General features: G+C 43.5%; 1 protein-coding gene across 4 annotated transcripts in view; it reads right to left on the reverse strand.

Annotated features, from left to right (window-relative positions):
- COG5 (component of oligomeric golgi complex 5) overlaps positions 1–24,999 on the reverse strand; it is a 413,671-nt gene that overhangs the window by 374,671 nt on the left and 14,001 nt on the right. For all 4 annotated transcript variants that reach the window (XM_040412854.1, XM_040412847.1, XM_040412840.1 and 1 more), the window contains exons 4-5: positions 6,414–6,468; positions 6,264–6,333 (exon numbers count right to left, since the gene is read on the reverse strand). In XM_040412854.1, coding sequence (XP_040268788.1) covers positions 6,264–6,333; positions 6,414–6,468 — 125 coding nt within the window. The remainder of the gene's footprint in view (positions 1–6,263; positions 6,334–6,413; positions 6,469–24,999) is intronic.

Genomic DNA, 24,999 nt, shown 5'->3' on the forward strand with positions numbered 1-24,999 from the left:
CTGCCTTTACATTCCTGATTGAAGGGATTGCATGGGATTACATACAGGGCTGCCATGAAAATAATAATACATTGAATTTCCTAAAGGCGGGATTTACTGATAAATATATATTAGCTCCCTTTTCAAATTCAGACCTGCAGGAACTCTACTATTCAGTCTGAATATCCAGAAAGCCTCCCGTAGGAGGAGTTTTTTTGCGATGATCACCCCCTCTCGTGGGTGCAAACACCCTCTCTATTGCAAAAGCATTAAAACTTTTCACTTTGCGAGCATGCTTCTGCACGAAATGTCTCGCAACATTTGAAATGTTCAATGCATTCGGATTAATTATATAATTCAGATGCTCTAGGAGTCGATTCTTAAATTTCCGAATCGTGCTCCCGATGTACATCAAATCACATTCAGTACAACGAATAATATACACTACTCCTGCAGTGTTACAATTGATGTAACTTTGAATTGGAAAACTGCACGAGTGGTCGGAATTTTCAAATAACTGCAAGGGGGTCACATAATTGCAAGTTTTGCATGGATTGCCACTGCACTTTGTGAACCCCTTGTAACTGAGCCAACCTTGTTTTTTATTCACCCCTGATCTGTTGGAGGTGAAAAGAGACGGAGACAGAGAGCAGGACAAAGTGGTAGCTCTTCTAGGTACGATTTTACAACCTGACTTCAAGGTATTATATAGAATCTCATCATCATATAAGATAGGTAAACATCCTTTTATCACAGAGCTGATTTTGTTAAATTCCTTGCTGTATGTTATGGATAAAATTGGAATATTGTCCTGGTCTCTGTCTCCATGTACCCTCACACTCCGTTCTGTGGTTTTGAGTTTTCTCATTTTTTTCACCGGCCCAAAGAGCATATCACATCTATTTTTTTGCATAGCAATATTTCTGCCCCTCCGCAGCATCCAGTCAGGATAGTTTCAGGCTTTTAATCTTATATCCACCAGGCTAAATGTTTGGCGTAGCCTTCACCCCTCAGTCAAGGACTTCTCCTTTTACTCTGTCCCACATGGAACGTATTAGCGGTTGGACCACATTTTAACCTCTGCATCTCTTCTTCCCACCGCTAGGTCAGCTGAGATCGGAACTATCACGGTATCAGACCACGCACCATGCTCGGTGACCCTCACTCTGGCTTCTCTACCAAAAAAAGAATGGAGCTGGATCTGGATCAGGTCAGGACCCAATTGATGGAGTACTTTGCGATTAATTCAACTGCACACAGCTCACAGCCCATTATATGGGAGGCCCACAAGGCATTTATCAGAGGGTGTCTTATTTCACTGGGTTCCAGAGTTAAAAAAGAACGACAAAAAGCAATAGATGCACTATTAGAGAAGATAGCAACTGTAGAAAAATTGCATAAAGCTTCCCTAAAAATTGAGCACCAAAAAGCTTTGACAGAGCTTAGATTGCAACTTCGTGACCTTCTCAATCAAAGGGTTATAAGACAGATGCTGAATTTTCAGCACAAAGTGTACGCCCATGGTGATAAAGGAGGGAAGTTGATATCCTCTCTGTTAAAGAAAGCTAAGAATGTAACCTACATTTCAGCTATAAAACAACAAAATGGTAATCTAACGCAGGAGACACCAGAGATAGCCAGGGCATTCAAAGAATTCTACTCAGCCTTATATAATCTTCACCAGAAAGATACACCTGATGGAAAAATCGCAAAAAGAACAACATATTAGGAAATTCTTGAGCTCTCTACATCTCCCGACTATAACACACGAGGATTCTACATATCTTATCAGACCAATAACAACAGAGGAAGTAACAGACACCCTAAAAAGCTTCCCGCCAGGCAAGAGTCCAGGACCAGACGGTCTGCCCTTGCTGTATTATAAAAAATTTCAGGACATTCTAGTCCCTAGATTCACAGATGTTTGCAATGCCTTGATACAAGGTGACCTCCAACCTAGACAAACGCTGGAATCTCATGCTACTCTAATCCCTAAAGAAGGGAAGGACCCCCAAAACTGTGGAAGCTACCGTCCAATTTACCTCCTGAACCTGGACCTGAAGCTTTGGGCCAAAATCTTGTCATGCAGAATGAGTAAGTTTTTGCCAAATCTCATTGGACCTGAACAATCAGGATTTGTCCGGGGTCGGGAGGGGAAGGATAATACTCACAGGATTTTTCACGCCATACACATAGCTCATAAAAAAGGCTTTCCCCTAGCTTTACTAAGCATTGACGCCGAAAAGGCGTTCGACAGAGTCAATTGGATGTTCATGAAAATGACTCTGCAACAGTTTGCCTTTCCAGACATGTTTATACAAGCAATCCTAACTCTCTATCAAAACCCCTATGCTAGGCTGAAAGTCAATGGCACGTTGTCACCGACTTTCAACATTACAAATGGGACTAGGCAGGGATGTCCCCTGTCTCCCTCACTGTTTATATTAGTGGTAGAAACACTTTTGCAGCTAGTCAGACAATCAACAGATATCGCAGGAGTTAGCTACGACTAAAGAGAACTGAAATGCACTGCTTTTGCAGATGACTTATTATTCTTAGTAAAAGACCCTGAAAAAGGGCTGGGCCACTTGATGGACAAAATAGACACCTACAGCTCACTATCAGATTTTAAAGTCAATCATACCAAATCTGAACTCCTAAATATATCCCTACCTAAAGCCAAAGTAACTGCTCTAAGCAGTCAGCTAAGGGACCAATTAAATATTTAGGGATCCAAATCCCCAAAGACACCAATGATCTATATTTGCATAATTATACTCCTCTTTTGAAAGAAATACAAAGTCTGCTTCAGAGATATAATCTGCCTTATCTTTCCTGGATGGGACGGAAAAACATTTTAAAAGCCTATGTAATGCCCAAAATCCTATATACTATGCAATTAGTTTCAATATGGCTTCCTAAATCCTTCCTCTTGAGTGTAAGGAGTATGTTCTCTAAATTCCTATGGAATGGTAGGAAGCCCCGTATTTCCCATAGAATCCTAACCAGAAGTAAGGAACAAGGTGGTTTGGGAATGCCTGACGTCTCTAGTTATTATAAAGCGATACAGCTTAATAGATGGCTAGAGTTAGTAGAACCTAAAAGACAACCAGATGTACACGCTATCTGCAGACATAGTGCAGGCCAAAGTTTTCATAAACACTTATGGCTCCCAGATAAACATATACATAGGGATGTGACTGTAGATCCCATGCTCAGAGGGCTAGGAGAGGTCTGGAAAGAAATGAGCAAAACTCTTGCACCCAACCCATCTCCCCTGATGCCGGTAAGCCTTATCCCGGATCTCCTAAATAAAAGTAACAGAGACAAACCGCAGCTGTGGTCTTATCTTACATCAACTAGGCTTAGGGATGTCACACCCGAGGTGGAATCTTCTATCCTGGAAACGCTTCCAAGTGCGATTGTGGACTCACCTGGATTTTTTCTTATGAAGTCCCATATCAGAGCATCAGAGCTGTGTGCGGAGAATTGAAAGAGCAATACTCTCTCCAAAGGTCTCTGACTGACTTTGAGAAACTGATCTGCTCACCAATCATTGTCGCAAGGAAGGTTGCAAAGCTCTATCCTTTGGTGGGAGGCTTGGGTGAACCACTGAAACCCATATATCTTAGGGAGTGGGAAAAAGAATTGAACAAAGTTCTAAATGAAGCAGAGGTTAAAAGAGTGCTAACAAACTCGCATGGATTCTCTGCTTGTATTCGTCTGCAGAAGAACCATTTCAAAATGCTAACAAGATGGTACAGAACCCCTGACTTCCTCTTCAGAAGGGGTTTGTCTGAGGTAAGGGAGTGCTGGAGGTGTGGTGGAGGAATAGGTACATTGTCACATATTTGGTGGGACTGTCCCCGGATAAAAGCTTATTGGGGAGAAGTAGAAGCAATAATTCAGAAACTCACAACCCCAGATTTCAAACTTAAACTAGAGATGGTAGTCTTGTCCCTTCCCACACCTGATTATGCCCCATCCAAAAGGAATCTAGTATCGCATCTTCTAGCAGCAGCCAAAATGATAATTCCCCTACATTGGCTAGACACAAACCCTCCCTCCATATTTGAATGGAAGGCTAAGGTTAACCAAATTTGTAGATTTGAAGAGATGACTGGTTGGATAAACAGGACTCATGATAGGTTTCTGAAGTTGTGGGGTCCTTGGAGATTGCTGGCGGAGGAGCCTCCTGGTTAATGGTAACACTAGCAACTGAGAGAAAACAACGTCTATCAAGGTAACCCCCCCTTTTCCTTCCCCCCCCCCCCACCTCCCCTCTTTTCTCTTTATCTTTACTTCCTATTCATTTCTTTCTCGTCTGTTATTGTCTAACTCATCTTTCTCTGGCCTTTTATTTATGTTCCTCTCCATAATCTCAACAAAGAGTTTACGGGAGTATGATCAGACTAACTCAAGCTTAATACCGGGTACTACCTCCCTTCCTAAAGAGGAACGTTTGATAATAGATAGAATAAGAATCCATATTTGTTTATGATCAGACAACTAAGATGTTCATTATGTGGTATTCGATGTAGATTCTTGATGGCCATCTTTGTACATGTCATGTTACTTTGTCTTCTTATTGAAAATTGGAAAATAAAGAATATTTTTAAAAAAAGAACATCTTTCGCTGGAGAACTATAGTATTTTTAGTAAGCATATGCCAAATAACTAGTCAGTTAACATCAGCTGTATATAAAGGAATAACATATAAAGTTCAGAGCTAGGCCCAGTATTATTCTATAAATGATATAGGGGTAAGGGATAAAGAAAGAAGCAGCAAAAATGATAAAACAAAAATTAGAAGCAGTACTCTCTTCTACTGAGCGATGCTTGAGAGGTTAGTACGGCACATGACTGCACAGGCCAACGATAGCCATACAGCAGGTCACTGCTCGCAGTCTGCTAACAAAGACCAGCGAAGGGCGGGGAGTAGCTTGGGTTCTTTTATATTTACATTTCCTGTAAGAAAAGACCTTTAACACTAACACTTATTTCTTGCCTTTGAATGACAGCTGTGGCCAGAACTTAAGGGGTAGAGCTTACAGCATCAGATGAAAGGCCAGAATCCTAGCTTTCAAATGATTGCAGGATCAATATTCTAAAAGTAGCACTCATTTGAAGTCGGGGAGCAGCATGAAAAAGTTTTACATCTCTGTAAGGAACGAGGAAAGCTGCAGATAACAGAAGGAAACAAAGGGAGGGGCAGGGACTTTTCTTTATGTTATCACCCCCTTACCAATCACATAGGATTTGCATCTTTTGATTGCTGCATTTAGGGTGGGGAACTTTTTTCTACTAAAGGGTATTACAAGATGAGCAATTCAAGGGAAGAATGCCTTATAGGTTAAAAGGATTATCTGAAACTGGACAAAACTTCTCAAGGGCCTTGACAATGGTGTTCACAGAGAAGAAAAAACACACCTTGTCAGAGTATCTTTGTTCTAGCGCGGTCCCTGTACATTTTGCCACTGAGGCCATTGACTGGCCATAGGTGGTCATGTGCATGTAGACATCACATGACACTTCCAGTCCGGGGACCGGAAGAGGGATAGATGGGAGCCATGGTGCTGGAACGGGGAAGCTTTGACAAGGTGAGCGTTTTTGTTTTCGGTTTACACCATTTTCAGGCCCCTGAGAATTTCTGCCCAGTCTCAGACAACATCTTTAAAGGGGTTGGCCACTTCTTTATATTTTATGCTTACTTACATATATTCTGTGCCAGCTTCTGTTATCCTGGGGCGATTTTCATCCCGGTCTTTATTTTGGGCTGTTTTTGGCTGGGGCTGCTGCACTTGTATATAGTGCCCGTGCACTGTTTTGGCAGTGCTGACCCCTCTTATTTAAGTCATTCAAGATGGTTCCTTTCAAAAGCCCCCATCTTGAACGCTGTGCGACGCTCCCCTTATCTGCTCTAATGAGCAGACTCCATGTCTGGAGTGCTGTGCCTGCGCAGTTGAACTGCAATGGCCGGCATTATAAAGAAGAGGATAACAATTAATATGTACTGAAGAGGATGGAGCGCTGGAGAACCGAATGCCAGTGCGCACACTCCAATCTGAAGCCGGATGAGACAGATAGTAAGGGGACATCTGCTGCATGAAAAGCTTCAACTGCATAGGCGATAACTAAGAATTTCCGAGTCCAGCATATTTTTGGGGATAATTTTATATGAATATAAAATACCACTGAACAGCCATGTACTATCCACTTTCTGACTAGTATGTATGACCAAATTAAGAAAGCTTCAGTTTTCCTGTAGAGAGCCAAGTACTTACTTGAAGACGTGCTAGCTGTGCGGTACGGGACACAATTTTGTTATATGGATCAACAATCTTCGTTCGGATTCTGGAAAGGACAGAGACAGCTGTTTAATCTACAGCATATATGGAAGTCATTTTATATTGATAAAAGACAATAAGAATTACCTATCAATTGCACTTTGTAGAGCTCCAATACGAGTCTGCATCATCTGAAGAACACCTAAAAGATGAATACAGATTAGAAGTAAATGAAATCTTATAAAACAGAACTAAGCGCTACAACATAACACATTTTCTATTTAAGCTGCCATAAATAAATGGTTTCCAAGGCTCTATGTCGTGAGCATTTAGCGTGCTTTGACACTGTATGTTAAACAGCGCACTATACAGCAGACCTATGTATGCAGATCAGTGTCTGGAATGGTCGCACAAGAATACTACAGTTGCAAGAAAAAGTATGTGAACCCTTTGGAATTATATGGATTTCTGCACAAATTAGTCATAAAATGGGATCTGATCTTCATCTAAGTCACAACAATAGACAATCACAGTCTTCTTAAACTAATAACATGCAAATAATTAAATGTTACCATGTTTTTATTGAACACACCATTTAAACATTCAGCGTGCAGGTGGAAAAAGTATGCGAACTCTTGGATTTAATAACTGGTTGAACCTCCGTTGGCAGCAATAACTTCAACCAAACGTTTCCTGTAGTTGCAGATCAGACGTGCACAACGGTCAGGAGTAATTCTTGACCATTACTCTTTACAGAACTGTTTCAGTTCAGCAATATTCTTGGGATGTCTGGTGTGAATCGCTTTCTTGAGGTCATGCCACAGCATCTCAATCGGGTTGAGGTCAGGACTCTGACTGGGCCACTCCAGAAGGCGTATTTTCTTCTGTTTAAGCCATTCTGTTGTTGATTTACTTCTATGCTTTGGGTCATTGTCCTGTTGCAACACCCACCTTCTGTTGAGCTTCAGCTGGTGGACAGATGGCCTTAAGTTCACCTGCAAAATGTCTTGATAAACTTGGGAATTCCTTTTTCCTTCGATGATAGCAATCCGTCCAGGCCCTGACGCAGCAAAGCAGCCCCAAACCATGATGCCCCCACCACCATACTTCACAGTTGGGATGAGGTTTTGATGTTGGTGTGCTGTGCCTCTTTTTCTCCACACATAGTGTTGTGTGTTTCTTCCAAACAACTCAACTTTGGTTTTATCTGTCCACAGAATATTTTGCCAGTACTGCTGTGGAACATCCAGGTGCTCTTGTGCAAACTGTAAACGTGCAGCAATGTTTTTTTTGGACAGCAGTGGCTTCCTCTGTGGTATCCTCCCATGAAATCCATTCTTGTTTAGTGTTTTACGTATCGTAGATTCACTAACAGGGATGTTAGCATATGCCAGAGACTTTTGTAAGTCTTTAGCTGACACTCTAGAATTCTTCTTCACCTCATTGAGCAGTCTGCGCTGTGCTCTTGCAGTCATCTTTACAGGACGGCCACTTATAGGGATAGTAGCAGCAGTGCTGAACTTTCTCCATTTATAGACAATTTGTCTTACCGTGGACTGATGAACAGCAAGGCTTTTGGAGATACTTTTATAACCCTTTCCAGCTTTATGCAAGTCAATAATTCTTAATCGTAGGTCTTCTGAGAGCTCTTTTGTGCGAGGCATCATTCACATCAGGCAATGCTTCTTGTGAAAAGCAAACCCAGAACTAGTGTGTGTTTTTTATAGGGCAGGGCAGGTGTAACCAACACCTCCAATCTCATCTCATTGATTGGACTCCAGTTGGCTGACACCTCACTCCAATTAGCTTATGGAGATGTCATTAGTCTAGGGGTTCACATACTTTTTCCACCTGCACTGTGAATGTTTACATGGTGTGTTCAATAAAAACATGGTAACATGTAATTCTTTGTGTGTTATTAGTTTAAGCAGACTGTGATTGTCTATTGTTGTGACTTAGATGAAGATCAGATCACATTTCATTTTATGACCAATTTGTGCATAAATCCATATCATTCCAAAGGGTTCACATACTTTTTCTTGCAACTCTATGTGTAACAAAAAAAACAATCCCAAAGAGAGAAGGACAGAAAGGAGAAGGAGAGGGAAAGTATTAGTCATTCCTTTATAATTATCATTCTTTCTGGATTCACTGCAACCCCCCAAAAAAACAAACAAACAAACAAAAAACCGCATCTAATATTGAAATAAGAACTGCATCAAAATTGCACCTCTAACCACAAAATGCCATGTAATCTACAGGCAGCAGGATATAGAGCAGGAGAAGCGGAGCAGATTGATATATAGTTTTATGGGAAAAGAATCAGTACAACTTGTAATGTAGACATTTAAAGAGTAACTGCATCTTTTTCAGCATAGGGGAAGCGATTAGGATTACTTTTGCAATATACTTTCTCAAGTGATTTTGTACTATTTTACTGACTTAAGTTGTCCTTCTCAGCGCAGTACTGAACACTGAAGACAGATCACAGAGCAGTCCTGCTGCTGTCCTCACTGCCTCCCACCCATACAGTGATATACCTTACCTAATATACTATAAAACCACTTGTCCCTGTCATCTGTACACTGTCAGTGTATGTGTGCTCCGTATGCCTGGCATGCTCACTAACTAACGAGGCACTGGGGATAACATAACAGAGTAGGCAGTTAGTGATCGCCATTCACAGTAAGTATAGAAGGTATGAAGAAGCAGGTCTACAGTACATAGGGACTGTTTTATAACTGTCCATATATACTGTAAAACTGCTTCCCCCTGCCTTTTTTTTTATTTTTATAACTGTTTCCATATTTCTTGTAGGACCTGTTTAAAGGGGTTTTCCGGTTCCACACAAAAAATAAGTAACACCAGCACTGAACCTTATTGCATTATATAAATCAGATAATGAAGTTCTGAATGCATTTGACTCCTCCAATGTAACTGTGATCCCAACTCTGGGGGTCATTTATTAAGAACAGTGTTTTAGACACCGGTCTTAATAACCCCTGCACTGGCAGTGGACCGCCGAAGTTATGTTGAGGCACTGGCCAGCTTCCTTGTCCAAAATGTCTTGGTGTGCTGATTTCCCTCCCTTACTAAGGGGTCTAGAAGAGCCCTGAAAAACAATCCCATAGAATTATTTCCATTAAACTTTATAACTTGCACAATGCAGTCAGGCAGGTGACATCCTCCTGGTGCTCAACAATCTCATCCATTAGATTGCCAGATAGAGAAGTGTGATTTCTCACAACACATTTCCACTGCTCCAGAGGCCACTGGTGGCATGCTTTACAGTTTACACCATATATCCAATGGTTGGCACTTTGGTTGGTGGTGCAAGGCCTGCATGCAGTTTCTTGGCCATGGAAACCCATTCCATGAAGTTCCTGGCTCACAATATTTGTGCTGATGTTACTGATGTTAAAGGGAAACTACAAAAAACTAAATGGCTGCACACCGTTATATATACAAACAATAGAGCTAAGAAATGGGGGTCATTCTAGATAAAAGTGGTACAATACCGACTATAAATGAATAATGGAAGCTCTTAGCGCACATACGTGTCGGGCCCATCTACCAGGCGTCAAGGTGGCTTACGCAGATGGGGTTAAAGGGAAACGGTCATATTTTAATATTTTTTAGGTAATTGGATGTGTCTCATTAAAGGGTTTCTATCACTTCGTTTCACATATTTAGGTGTCAGACACTAGCGATCCGCTAGTGTCTGCTCTAACAAACCATCCTAATATGATAGGTTTTGGGGCAGCCGTTTCGCTAGAATAAGATCTATATGCTAATGAGCCTCTAGGTGCTATGGGGGCGTCATTAGCACCTAGAGGCTCCGTCTACCTTCATAAACTGCCGCCGCCCAGCACGTTCCTCCAGCCCGCCCATCTCCTGCTGAATGCGATCCTCCCCGTGTGCGTCTCTGTTCGGCGCATGCGCAGTGAATGTCTGACCGCTTCCCTGCACAGACATCTCCACTGCGCCTGTTCCTCGGAGCACTATGAGGTCATCGGCGCAGGCGCAGTGGAGATGTCTGAGCAGGGAAGCGGTCAGACATTCACAGCGCATGCGCCGAACAGAGACGCGCACGGGGAGGATCGCATTCAGCAGGAGATGGGCGGGCTGGAGGAACGTGCTGGGCGGCGGCAGTTTATGAAGGTAGACGGAGCCTCTAGGTGCTAATGACGCCCCCATAGCACCTAGAGGCTCATTAGCATATAGATCTTATTCTAGCGAAACGGCTGCCCCAAAACCTATCATATTAGGATGGTTTGTTAGAGCAGACACTAGCGGATCGCTAGTGTCTGACACCTAAATATGTGATACGAAGTGATAGAAACCCTTTAAGTTTACATTAGTTCCCTAGTTTATACTTTTGGCTAGGTATTGAATTACCTAGTAATTCCTGTATGTCCGGTCCTCCCTCTGGCAATTTTGCGGTGCCGCTAAAAGAGCATTGTTAGGTGTCCTTTAAACAGAAGACAGAGAACGTAGTAGTGGGCAGTCCCGGACACTGCGTGCGCTCTCCCGTCGGACTGCAGAATTTACTTGCTGCATAGAGAGCTCAAAATCCCGCTCTACAGAGTATTATAGCGCTCTCAGGAGGAAGAGGGCGTGTTTAAGTGTGGAGAACGCAGATTTTGTGAGGTGAGGCTGCGCGTTCCCAAGATGAGCAGAATGAATTCTGGGTACTGAGGGAAGGCGGTCTTTAGCCTCAGGTTGAGGGCATCAGCGGCCATCTTTAGAAGAGAGTCAGAATGAAGTCTGGTGAAGAGCGGTTGCTATGGACAGAATCTAATTAAACATGGGTATGTGAGCAAAATAATTAGTGATTATGGATTATCACCTCATCAGCAACTACATATTTGAAAATTTAATATGGAGTGAAAATATGACAGTTATCCCTTAAGTGTAACTAAACTTTTTTCCACCTTTTTTTTTTTTTGTGTCCCAAATACCCTAATTTTTTTTTTTCTAATATACGTTATTAATTGATTTTGACCTTTTACTAAATAAATTTCCACCTAAAGCCCTGATTTAAACCGCGCTTCAAATTCACTATTCTGGCACATCGCTGACTTCTCACAGAGTACGGATTCTCTGCACTGTATCAATGGGGCAGCGGAGAACGGTGTACCCCTGAGGTTGGCTAAATGCTGGCATAGCAAATCAGTACCCTGTAACAACGTTCTATGCCAGGATTAGCTGAGCGGAGCGGGCTCCTGCCTACTCTTTAATGCCAGAGGATATGGAACGTTACGTGGTCTCCACCTTGTGGCTGAGTTGCTGTTGTTCCTACAGACTTTACAACAGTACTATTAGGGCCCATTCACACGACCATATGTACAGATCCGTAGCCGTTCCGCAATTTTGCGGAAGGTCTGCGGATCCATTCATTTTTCTATGGGCCTCAAAATATGTGGACAGCACACTGTGTGCCGTCCGCATCCGTTATTCCGTACCGCGGCTCCACAGAAAAGATAGAACATGCCCTATTCTTATCTGCAATCGCGGACAAGAATAGGCATTTTCTATTATGGTTGCGGCCATGTGCGGTCCGCAAATTGCGGAACACACATGGCCGGTGTCAGTGTTTTGCGGATCCGCAAAGCCATGCGGTCGTGTGAATGGGCCCTTACAGGAACACACTGGAATTCTTTCAGAAAAGTTTCTAAGGCTGGGGCTGAACGGCAACATGTGTCGCACACCCAAAAAATATGTGCAGCCTGTCTAAGGGTACTTTCACACTTGCGGCAGAGGAATCCGGCAGGTAGTTCCGTCGCCAGAACTGCCTGCCGGATCCGTCAAAATGTATGCAAACTGATGGCATTTTAAGACTGATCAGGATCCTGAGCAGTCTTACAAATGCACTGAAATGCCGGATCCGTGTCATCCGGTAAAACGGATCCGACATTAATTTTTTTCTCATTTTTTTCGGTCTGAGCATGCACAGACCGGAAGGATGGATCTGGCATTGCAGTATTTTGAATGTCGGATCCGGCACTAATACATTCCTATAGAAAAATGCTGTACCCGGCATTCCGGCAAGTGTTCTGGAATTTTGGACGGTGATCAGTTCTTTTCCGGTATAGAGCCCCTAGGACGGAAATCTATGCCGGAAAAGAAAACGCTAGTGTGAAAGTACCCTAAGGCTAGTTTCACATTCACGCTTCCGTTTTGTCAGCATTCATTGTCAATGAGGACAAAACAGAACAAACCAATTCAGGATGCATTCCGTTCCGGTTTGTTCCGTTTTTTGACCGCTGCAAGCTGCAGCTTTGTGTCCAGTCTGCAAAACTGAACAAACCGTATCCGGAATTAAAGTTAATGTAAGTCAATGGTGCCGGATCCAATTTTTTCGGCAAAGGATCCAGTTTGTTCAGTTTCTATTTAATACAACCGGATCCGGACTAAACGGATGCATCTGGATGTATTAAACAAAATGGAAACGCTGATTTGAAAGTGGCCTAACATGACTATTTTAGAGTTGTGATTTGACTGTAAAAACACAGCAAAGACACAGAAAAGTTGCACGTGACTTACATTAAAGTCAAACGAGTAAAAGTCGCGTGCGATTTTCAACCTGTGACCCAATGTCCATGAAACCTGGATTTTTTGCACCTGCTGTATTGCAGTCACATGTGGCACGGTAACACTATTAACAATCATTAGATCCATTGTCATATAACACATGTCACCGTGTAGCCCCAGCCTAAAGGCAGACTACATGGCTAGGTGCTCAATTTTATACACCTGTCACAATGGGACTGAATTCAATGATTAAGATGTGTGTCCCAAGACGTCTGTCCACATAGTGTATGTATATCACTCTCTCACTTTGTGTATGTATATATATATATATATATATATATATATATATATATATATATACACACATACACACACACACACACACACACACACACAAATGGAGAGAGATATACATACACTATGTGGACAGACGTCTTGGGACACACATCTTAATCATTGAATTCAGTATTTTTGCCTGATCCGGCAGGGTTCAGCAAAAACGCTTCCGTCATGAGAATGCAACCAGCTGCATCCATTCTGAACGGATCCGGTTGTATTATCTCAAAATTGGCCATAACGGATCCGTCTCTAAAACCATTGTAATTCAAAGGGCGCCAGATACGTTATCTTTTGTTTCCAAGAACACAGATCCGGCACCATTGACTTACATTGTGTTTCATGCTGGATCTGTTTTGCTCTGCATCCCGTGCCGGACAGAAAAACGTAACGGAATGCATTCTGCTGCACTTCGTTCTGTTCAATTCATTAACAATAAATCGGGACAAAACGGAAGTGTTTTCCTACAGTATTGAGACCCTATGATGTGAAAGTAGCCTTACATAGATATAAAAGAAAAATGAAACTTTAAATTATTATACAACGATTTGAAAAAACATACTACAGAGTAGCCAGACTTCCAGTGCCACCTGCTGTTGAGAATAAAAATAAAAATCTATCTAATGCATCTTTGCTATACATGGAAAGTAGTGAGGAAATGACTGGAAGGAAGAAGTGATTATGTCAAGAAGAACATTTTAAAATTAGCATCCCAAAAGTTACAATAGAGCAGATCATACCACACTACTATACTGGAGAGTAATAAGCACATCAAATTCAGGAAAATGTTACATGCACTGAATGCTCCGTTCACACCTTCACCAGGGTTTCCGTCAGAGGTCACACTACATTTTTTCTGGAGAAGTAAAAATACCCCCTTTAGTATTTTTGAGGAGTATTTTACTCACTTATATAGTGCTGTTTGCTGTACAGACATTAGCATCACACTGTCCCCAATGGGGCTCACAATCTAAGGTCCCTATCAGCATGTCTTTGGAGTGTGGGAGGAAACCCACACAAACACGGGGAGAACATACTAACTCCATGCAGATGTTGTCCTTGGTCGGATTCGAACCTAGGACTCCAGCACTGCAAGGCACCAGTGCTAATCACTGAGCCATCATATGGGGCGAGATGTAGTTTTCATTGGTACCACATTTTGGTGTGCACAGGGTTTATAGATTAGTATTTATTAATTTAAAAAAAAAAATTACAATTTTTTTTATTTATTTTTTGTGGTTCACAGGCAATTTAAATAACACCTTATCTTTATTATACAAGTTCTGGCAAAACCAGGGTGATATCAAACATGTGTGCGTGTGTTTCTTACCACTTTTACAAAATAAAACCACTTTTATGGGAAACACCACATGTGTAGCTGTGGGTCACCTGATTAAAATGCTGTTACACTTTTGTTCATCCAAGGCCGCGTAAGGCTACTCTCACACTAGCGGCAGGACGGATCCGACAGGCTGTTCACCCTGTCGGATCTGTCCTGCCATTTCGCCATGCCGCCGCTCCGTCCCCATTGACTATAATGGGGACGAGGGGCGGAGCTCCGGCGCAGCACTACAGTGCACGGCGAGAGGCCGCCGGACTAAAAGTACTGCATGTCCAACTTTTTAGTCCGGAGGCCTCTCACCGCACACAGAGTTATGATACTTTTTAATATGAAAATTAGTCCTTTGGTGCAATGAGGGTGTCACCATTGCTCTTGTTGCATTCAAGCTCCGCTCCTTTCTGTGGCCAGCCCCTCCCTTACTGCTTGGCCACCACCTGGCCCTGTCAATCAAAGCAGCGGGGAACGGGCTTGCCACAGAAAGGAGTGGGGCCTGGGTGCAACAAGAGCAATTTAGAACAAATTAGATTTTGAAATGATGTCTCAAATATATATAGCTACCCTCAGTGGGTTATAACTTCTTAGTCAGGCAGCCAATTTTAGCCTTAAAGGGTTTGTCCAGTATTTTGATATTGATGTCCTATCCTTGGGAACTTCAATGGGAGCAGCAGTGCCTTATTCCGTCACTCAACGGCACAACACAATCAAAATCTCACACCAAAAACCCCAAAAAATGTCATTCAAACCCCATGAAGGTTGTATCTATTTCTAACCTAATGGTGAATAACGGCAAATAGTGCCTCATTTACATCAAAATTAGCTATTTACAGTCAGTTTCACACTGGCGTTTATCTGTTCCGGCAGGGGAACAGCCTGGCAGATGTGTACTACAGTGTACACGTGTGCTGCTAGAAGTCCGCCCAGCCCCATTCACTATAATGGGGAGCAGCGTGCAGCGGTATCTGCCGTGCCCGGATCTACGTCGCTCCCCATTGTAGTGAATGGGACCGGCTGGATTTTCGGCAGCATACGTGTGTACACATCTGACAGGCTGTTCCCCTGCCGGAACAGATAAAAGCCAGTGTGAAACTGGCCTAAGACCACAAAAGAGCAGCAAAATTGCATGAATTATAGGAACCATCTTATCATAGAATAACTTTTCACTTGCTGCAGCAGAAGCATTTATATTATTATATTGTAACTGGTAATGCAAGACAGATTATCTTAATATTAAAAGCATCTAGAAACTAATAGGAGACGTATTGTCCAATTGTAAAGGGGTTGTCCACTCTTTTTTTAGGTGTCATACCCCAACCGATCAGAGATTAACGAGGTGTCTAGAGAATACGTCGTCAAAATCTAGAATCCAGAAAACCTGTTTAAGCATTTGCAAACTATAAATATATATATATGGAAATGTATTCCTTCCCATGCACCAGTAGTCAGGGTTAGAGGGGGAATGCAGAGTCATGTAGAGCTAATACAGAATCACTGAAGCTACAATCATCATTGAGTATCAAACAAATGAGTATGTATACTCTGAACATAGGAATCATTTCAGACATAGATGAAAGAGAAGACGTGACTACACAATTTACCATCAAGAATAAGGCTAGCTCCCGGACCTTCTAATAAAGTGTAGCCTGAAGTACAGTTACTTATGAGGTCATTTATCAAACTGGTGTAAAGTAGAACTGGCTTAGTTGCCCTTAGCAACCAATCAGATTCCACCTTTCATTTTTTACAGCTCCTTTGGAAAATGAAAGGTGGAATCTGATTGGTTGCCTTTTCTACTTTACACCAGTTTGGTAAATGACCCCATTAGTTTCTAGGATTCTAGGAAAATGCTAAGATGTAGTGTTATGCAGGGCCGTCTTTTATTTTGATTGGACCGTGGGCAAGAATTTACTTGGGCCCCCTGGATCCCCCCACACCCTCGCAGGCAATCACGCCCTCCACCACTATATATAATATAGCTTACAGTGAATGACTGTAAATACTTCCAGTTCTGAATACTCCAGCGGCTCAGGATCAGTGCTCTGGGCAGCTGGGCTCAGGCTGGAAGTGGGCACCACTCTGCAGGAAGGAGACCGGGGCTCGGCTCACCCTAGCATTACAGTGCACCCCAGCACCCCACAGTATGCAGTATAGCACCCTATAGTATAGAGCACCCCATACTATACAGTATACAGCACCCCACAGTATATAGTAGAGCAGTATAGCACCCCACAGTATATAGTAGAGCAGTATAGCACACTGTAATATACAGCACCCCACAGCAGGGGCGTAGCTACAGGGGAAGCAGACGAAGCGGCTGCTTTGGGGCCCTGACCCAGAAGGGGCCCATTCAGGAGGAGGAGGACTAAAAGACTTTGTCAGGGCCCCCTCAACAGTATTACACAATTAAATTATATACAGTGGCAGTATAGACAGTGTAGAAAAAGGATGGAACAGCTGCCGGGCCTGAGAAAGCGATCTTTAGTAGCCACAGTAATGGGGGCGGCATGAAAGGAAAGGGTTGCAAAAAAAATACTGGGGGAGGGGGGCCCCATTAAAAAATTTGCTGTGGGGACCAGTCATTTCTAGCTACGCCACTGCCCCACAGTATACAGCACCCCATACTATACAGTATACAGCACCTCACAGTATACAGTAGAGCAGTATAGCACCCCACAATATACAGCACCCCCCACTATACAGTAGAGCAGTATAGCACCCCACACTATACAGCGCACCCACAGTATACAGTACAGCAGTATAGCACTCCACAATATACAGCACCCGCAGTATACAGTAGAGCAGTATAGCACTCCACAATATACAGCACCTCACGGTATACAGCACCTCACAGTATACAGCACCCCAAACTATACAGAATACAGCAACTCACAGTATACAGTACCCCACAGTATACAGCACCCCAGGTATACAGTAAAGCAGTATAGCACTTCACAGTATACAGCAACCCAACTGTATACAGCACCCCATAGTATACAGTAGAGCAGTATAGCACCCCACAGCATACAGCTCCCCACAACAGCCCCCCACAGTATATAGAGCAGTATAGCACCCTACAGTATACAGCACCCCACAGTATACAGTAGAGCAGTATAGCACACCACAATATACAGCACCCCACCGTATACAGCACCCCACAGTATACAGTAGAGCAGTACAGCACCCCACAGTATACAGCACCTCATAGTATACAGTAGAGCAGTATAGCACACCACAATATACAGCACCCCACAGTATACAGCACCCAATAGTATACAGTAGAGCAGTATAGCACACCACAGTATACAGCAACCCACAGTATACAGTAGAGCAGTATAGCACCCCACAGTATACAGCACCCAACAGTATACAGTAGAGCAGTATAGCACCCCACAGTATACAGTAGAGCAGTATAGCACCCCACACTATACAGTAGCTTACAGTATATTAGCATAACAGCCCCTGTCACCTTTTCCTGATGTAATCTTCACAAAAAAAGCTCCACAGTTAAGGCAAACTTCTCCTGCAGCAACACTCCTGGTAGAAAGGACCTTTGATTACCTCATAGCCATGTGACCAGTAATATTGCTAGGTTACTGGTCACATGGTGATGATGTCATCTAAGGTCTTTTCTCCCAAGAGAATCACAGTTCTCACAGTTCGCTGCCTGGAGTGCCGGCAGGCATGGCATGGCACCACCCCCCTGTGTAGCTGACAGCCTGACACCCGGGGCAGTGGCCAGCAGGGCTCAAGAGGAGCAACTGGGCCTGGGGCAGCTGCCCCTTGTTAAAGACGGCCCTGAGTGTATGCAGTATAAACTTAGAAAGCAGAAGGAAAAGAAGAGAAAAAAATGGATTACACTAAGGGTCCATTCACATGTCCGTAGTGTATTGCGTATCCGCAATACACCCGGCCGGCACCCCCATAGAACTGCCTATTCTTGTCCGCAATTGCTGGAGACGTGAACCGGAAGATTGGGGGGCGCCCTCCGGAAATGCGGAACGGATGTGGACCCATTCTGCGGACGTGTGAATGGACCCTTAACTGTAATTTCCTTTTCATGAATCTTCCACGACGGCATACCATGAGATGACCCTCCTCCAACCAGGTAGGGACAGGAAGTTTAAAAGTAGGCCCTCCTTCATCTCAACTTCAGTGTCTTTCTGGACCGAAGCTTGGAGAGCCTTATCATTCACCCCACAACCAAACTTATCTATAAATACCTATTCTAGTACATACCTAGTTCATAGGTGAACAAGCATGTATAATATCATACCTACATTATATATATATATATATATATATATATATATATATTATTATTTTTTTTTTTTTATTTTAATTGGGGAGGGGGAGAGAAATCCCCTGCCATCGTGGAGGATTCATGAAAAGGAAATTACAGGTAAGTGTAATCCAGTTTTTCCATTTCATCCTCCACGACGGCATACCATGAGAGGTAACAGATAAAGTAAACTAGGGAGGGACAATGGCCCGTAGCACTTTTCGCCCGAAGGCTAAATCCTGGCCAGAACCAACATCTACCCTATAGTGTTTGATAAAGGTATGCGGAGACGCCCATGTGGCAGCTCTACAAATTTTTTACAACCGAAGCAGCTTTTTCGGCCCATGAACCTCCCACTGATTTTACCCATCTGGAAATAGACCGTTTAGTAGCTTTATTCCCTTTATTGCCACCCTGGAACCAGATAAAAAGGAAATCAGACTTTCCAAATGGACCTGTAGATTCTAAGTACTGAAGTACTGCCCATCTCACATCAAGGGAGTGAAATCCACATTCCCCAGAGGATCTAGGAGTCTCACAAAAAGAGGGAATGAAGATCTCTTCCTGTCTATTGAATTTGGACACCACTTTTGGAAGAAAGGAGGTATCCAAGCGGAATACTATTTTGTCAGGGAAAACCCTGCAAAATGGCTCGATCATTTTTAAAGCCTGGATTTCACAGACTCTACGGGCTGAGGTGATGGCTACCAGAAATACAGCCTTGAGTGTAACCAAACGAAGAAAGGCCTTAGACAGAGGTTCAAACGGGATTCTGTGAGGCCTGACAGAACTAGATTTAGGTCCCAGAGGGGCACTATAGGTCTTAGTGTGGGACAAAGTCTGTCTGCTCCTCTGAGAAACCTGATTATCCACAGATGGTTATCTATTTTGACATCAAACACGGAGCTTAAGGCTGCGATATGGACTCTCAAGGTCTTGGGGCGAAGGCCTTTGCTAAACCCAGCCTGAAGGAACCCCAAAACTGTCTGGATGACAAAAGACGGGGATAACGTAGACTCTAAACACCAGGGAAAAAAAAAGAAGAAGGGATTAGCGGAAGGGGAGGAAACGCATAGCCTAGGGAGAAGTTCCACGTCTGCAAGAGGGCATCCACTCCTACATTCCCGTCTCTTGGGTCAAGGGAAAAGAATCTCAGCAGTTTTGGATTTAGATAGTTCGCGAACAGATCTATCTGAGGAAATCCCCATTTCACGTAGATCTGATGGAACACATCCTAGTGTAAGCTCCATTCTCCTCACAGCAACTGAATCCTGCTGAGAAAATCCGCTTTTGAGTTCAAATGCCCCTTTAGATGAACTGCTGACAGGGACCTCAGATATGTTTCTTTTCCGATATCGGACTTAAAGCACTGCTTCTTGTACCCCCCTGTCGATTTAGATAAGCAACAACCGAGGTGTTGTCTGATCTGATCTGATCGTCTTTGCCCGACAGTAGATCCGATCAGGCTGTTAGTGCCTCCCAGACAGCCCAGAGCTCTTTTTGATTTGAGGTGAGGTCGTTCAGAAGGGCAATGTCACGTACCTTGAACAGAGAATTGCAGGCAGTGAGCCCCCCAGCCCCCAAGACTCGCATCCATAGTTACAACTACTAGGTCTTTGGAGATCCAAGGAACTCCTTTCCGTAGGTGAACAGGATTCCCCACCAAAGCAGGGAGTCCTTTACACAACCGGGAATGGCAATATTTGCCTCCAGGGAGTTCTGATTCCTGTCCTAGCTTTTCAGCAACCAATCCTGGAAAATGCGGGTGTGGAACTGAGCCCACCTGACGGCAGAGATGCACGCCTTCAGTGACCCCAGTAAGGACATGAGTTTTTGGAAACTCGATACTTTGGAAATTAAAGGATTCTACTTTTTAGGGGGGCAAAAAAGTTTTCTGTCTGGTGGAATCCATCAACACCCCCAGAAACTTTATCTGCTGAGAGGGAACTGTATTTGATTTTCCCCAGTTTATTAGTCACCCCAGCTGGTAAAGTAGTTGACAGGACAGAAAAACGTTTTGTTCCAATAGTGCCGCAGAATTTCCGATTATTAGCAAATCGTCCAAATACGGAACGATGATTATTCTGCCTTCTAAAATGGGCGACAACCTCTATCATTACTTTTGTGATCACACGGGGTGCTGACGTTATTCCGAAGGGGAGGACTTGAAATTGGAAATGATGGAGCACCCCCCCCCCCCAGGAACACCGCCATTCTTAAATATTTCTGATCTTAATAACAGACTGGAATGTGGTAATAGGTGTCTCTCAGGTCTAGAGATGCCAAAAAGTCCCCTTTTTTAAGAAGATTCAACGTGGAAGGAATAGTTTCCATCTTGAATTTCTGATACTTGGTGAATTTGTTTAACTTTTTTCGATTTATTATGAGGCGGTATTTTCCACCGTTTTTTTTTTTTTTACGAGAAAAACTGTGGAATAGAAACAAGTTTCCCTTTGGCCTTGAGGGACCAGAGCGATTGCGTGTAGATCTAAAATCTCCCTTATGCCTTTTTCTAACTCATTTTGAAGCAGAGAGGATTTTTGAACTGGAGTTATCTGAAATACATTTCGTGAAGGGCGGTGGCTGAAGAAAATCCCATAACCTGATTTTACTATGTCTAAAACCCAGGAATTCAATGTTATTTTTTCCCATTCGCTGAAAAAAGCTTTTAACCTTCCCCCCCACTGCATATTTGGCATCGTTGCTTAGAAGACTACTTTTTCCGGAATTCTGGTTCTTACTTTTGTCCGTTTTCTTGGATTGCAAGAAACTTCCCCTTCTATATTAATGAAAAGGAAATTTCCTCTTTCCCAAGAGATTATTTTTTTTCTCGCCATGGAAGGGGATGTTACATAATCTAATTTTAAATGACAAATCTCCTGCCCAAAATTTCAGCCAGAGAGCTCTCCTAGCTGAAACTGTTAGTGTTGTAGATCTAGCAGTCATCCTGACCGACTCAGCAGTGGCATCCGATATAAAATCAACAGCTTTAATGAGTAACGGAAAAGAGTCTTTAAGAGAATCAAAGGGGGTATTATCCTTTAAAAGGGTTTCTAGTTGGCACAACCATTTTTTTAATGATCTGGCTACCGAAGTAGCAGCCAGAATTGGTTTAAATAATTCCGCCGCATTTCAGGATCTTTTAAGGCATGCGTCCACCTTTTTATCCATGGGATCCATCAGTGAACCCATATCCTCAAAGGGAAGCTTTTAACTAGCTTGTAAGGGAAAAGTCTACTTTAGGGCATTGGGTTAGTAACATCTCGTCCTCATCACTAAAGGGGAGTCTACATCTAATAGTTTTCGGGAAAAAAAGGTTTCCTATCCAGAACTTTCCATTCACGTTTTATCAAAGCATGCAGGTTTTTGTGAACAGGAAAAATCTTTCTGTTCTTTTGTTCTAAGCTACTAAACATCTTATCATGAATAGATCTATGTATCTTTTCGTCTGAAAGATTCATAGTGGTTCTGACGGCTTAAATAAGCTCTCTGGTGTCATCACAAGAAAACAAATAGCGTTTAAACTCAGAGTTCTATCCGGATGAATCGTTCGAGTCAACCGACTCTACCTCCGAATCTGAGTCAGAGTCTGAGTACTAGTAAAATCTTTAGCGATGTTAATAGTACACCTGGAACATAATCTGCTTGAGAAAGATTCTGACGATTTAGAAGAGCATACTGCACATTTCCTTATTTTAGCAGTTGTCTTAGACTTATGAGCATTATCTCTATCGCTCCACACGCACAAATGGAGAAATAGAGAAAAAAAGGGTAGATATGCTGAAAAACAGGTTGGATTCACATGGCCTTCTCCCTGGCGCTTTCCCTGCGGATGCCTGCCAGAGCCACCCTAATCGATGGCAGGGAGAGCTTCACATCTCAACCGGAGGGACTCCCTGAGTGTCTGGCGCTGCATGGGCCTCCCTGCCACGCCTGCAGGAAGGAGAGAACAGACCCAGGCCGGAAGCACCACTCCCGCAGCACCAGGTACCCTAGCTAGAGGTTGGGGCTGCCATCTGCCTCCATGCAGGTGGACAGATTTTCTTCATCTCCACCCAACACTGCCGCCTGAGTGGTCCCTTAGCAAATGCCATGAGAAATGCCCTCTCCCCACCTGGAGGGACAGGAAGAACTGAAGGGGAGATGAAGGAGGGCCTACTTTTAAACTTCCTGTCCCTACCTGGTTGGAGGAGGGTCATCTCATGGTATGCCGTCGTGGAGGATGAAATGGAAAAAACATTGAATTTCATGGAATATAGCCACGCAAGACAACTGGACAGTTTGACACAAATACATCTGAACAAATGCTTGACCCCTTCATTAACTTGCAATTTTCCCGAAGCCATCATTTTTTTATTTTTCTGTTCAGTGCTTGTATGAGTGCTTGTTTTTTGCCGGACAAGTTGTGCCTTCTAATGGCACAAATTTATATTGTATACAATGTAGTGGAAGCTGGAAAAAAAATTCCAAATGGGGTGGAGTTGAAAAAAAACCCCACAATGCTACCAATTCACCGTTTTATGGGTTTTGTATTTACGGCATTCCCTGTAGAGTTGTTGCGATACCAAGTTTTTGATTTGATTTCGATACCATAAAAAAAGTATTGCGATACTCTATACCATTCGATACCACGTGAAAAAAAATAAAACACCAAAAAAGCCACACGCATTTAAAAAAAATGGCAAATCACGCAGCTTTGTTTCTTGTTTTTTTTTTCTGTTCCAGCGTTCACCGCATTATTTTTTTAATATTTTAATAGTTTGGACTTTTCGGACGTGGCGATATGGGATTTGTTTATTTATTTATTGTTTATATATTTTATATGTAAAATTGGGAAAGGGTGATTTATACTTAATATTTTGGTGTGTTTTTTTAAAACTTTATTTTTATTTTATATAACTATTTCCCCCCTTTGGGGCTAGAACCTGGGATCTTTTCATCCCTTGTCCTATTCACCCTGATAGAGCTCTATGAGGGTGAATAGGATTTCACACTCTCCCTGCTGACCTGTGCATAGTACACACAGCAGCAGGGAGATTACCATGGCAGCCAGGGCTTCAGTAGCGACCTGGCTGCCATGGTTATCGATCGGAGCCCCAGGATTACACTGCTGGGGCTCTGATCAGAAGCTGCCACTGCCACCAATGGGGAGGGGACCCTGTGGCCACTGCCACTACTGAGAAGGGGAGGGGACCCTGCGGCCACTGCCATCAATGAGAAGGGGAGGGGACCCTGCGGCCACTGCCACCAATGATTTTAATACTGGGGGGGTGGAGGGGGGGCGGGTGCACTGTGCCACCAATGATAATTAACCTTTAATAGAGGAGGCGGGTGCCGGCAGAAAATCAGCAGCAGTTAACCCCTCAGGTGCCGCACCTGAGGCGTTAACTGCCGCTGAACGCAGCTCCCTGTCAGAGGCAGGGTTCCGGCTATGTGATTCTGCTGCCGGCACCTGCCTCCTGTATTAAAAATTAAAGACGACCTTTCGTGGGTTCGGACTTTGCTAAGTTAGCAGGCTACATAGAGCGGCGCCCAGGGATCTCCCTGCACTTACTATTATTCCTGGGCGCCGCTACTATCGTAGCAATGGGGAGGAGACATCAGCTTCTCTCCTGGGCGTTCCTTCTCCCTGGCTGTGACGTTCTGCGCTGCGGTTGGACAGCGCTACAGCCAGGGAGAAGGAACACCCAGGAGAGAAGCTGATGTCTCCTCCCCATTGCTCTGATAGTAGTAATTAGCATACGGAGCAGGAGACGATAACTGGGCCACAGCGGGCAAACGGAACAGGAATAATAGTAAGTGCAGGGAGATCCCTGGACGCCGCTCTATGTAGCCTGCTACTTAAAGTCCGGACCCATGAAAGATCCTCCTATCATTGGTGGCGCAGTGTGCCCGCCCCTCCTCCGCCCTTCTCTCTTTATTGGCAGCGCGGCACAGAGGGGGAGGGAAAGACAGCTTCCTTCTCCCCTGTGCTGCTGAGGGAACATGAGCACGCTGACAGCCGCGCGCTCATGTTCTGTGATACTAGACTGCGCAGCAGCACAGCCCAGTATTGAAAAAATGGAAATCTCGGTTTCATATTGATACCAGGACAAAAGTATCGATTGGGTATCGAAACTTCTATACCCGCAACAACCCTAGTTCCATGTGCGGTAGAATTGACCTGTTATCTTCATTTTCCAGGTCAGTATGGTTACAGCAGTGCCACATTTATATACTGAAAGAATTAAAAACTTACATTTTGT

The sequence above is a fragment of the Bufo bufo genome, chromosome 1 (assembly GCF_905171765.1).
Source record: "Bufo bufo chromosome 1, aBufBuf1.1, whole genome shotgun sequence".
Classification (NCBI taxonomy): Eukaryota; Metazoa; Chordata; class Amphibia; order Anura; family Bufonidae; genus Bufo; species Bufo bufo.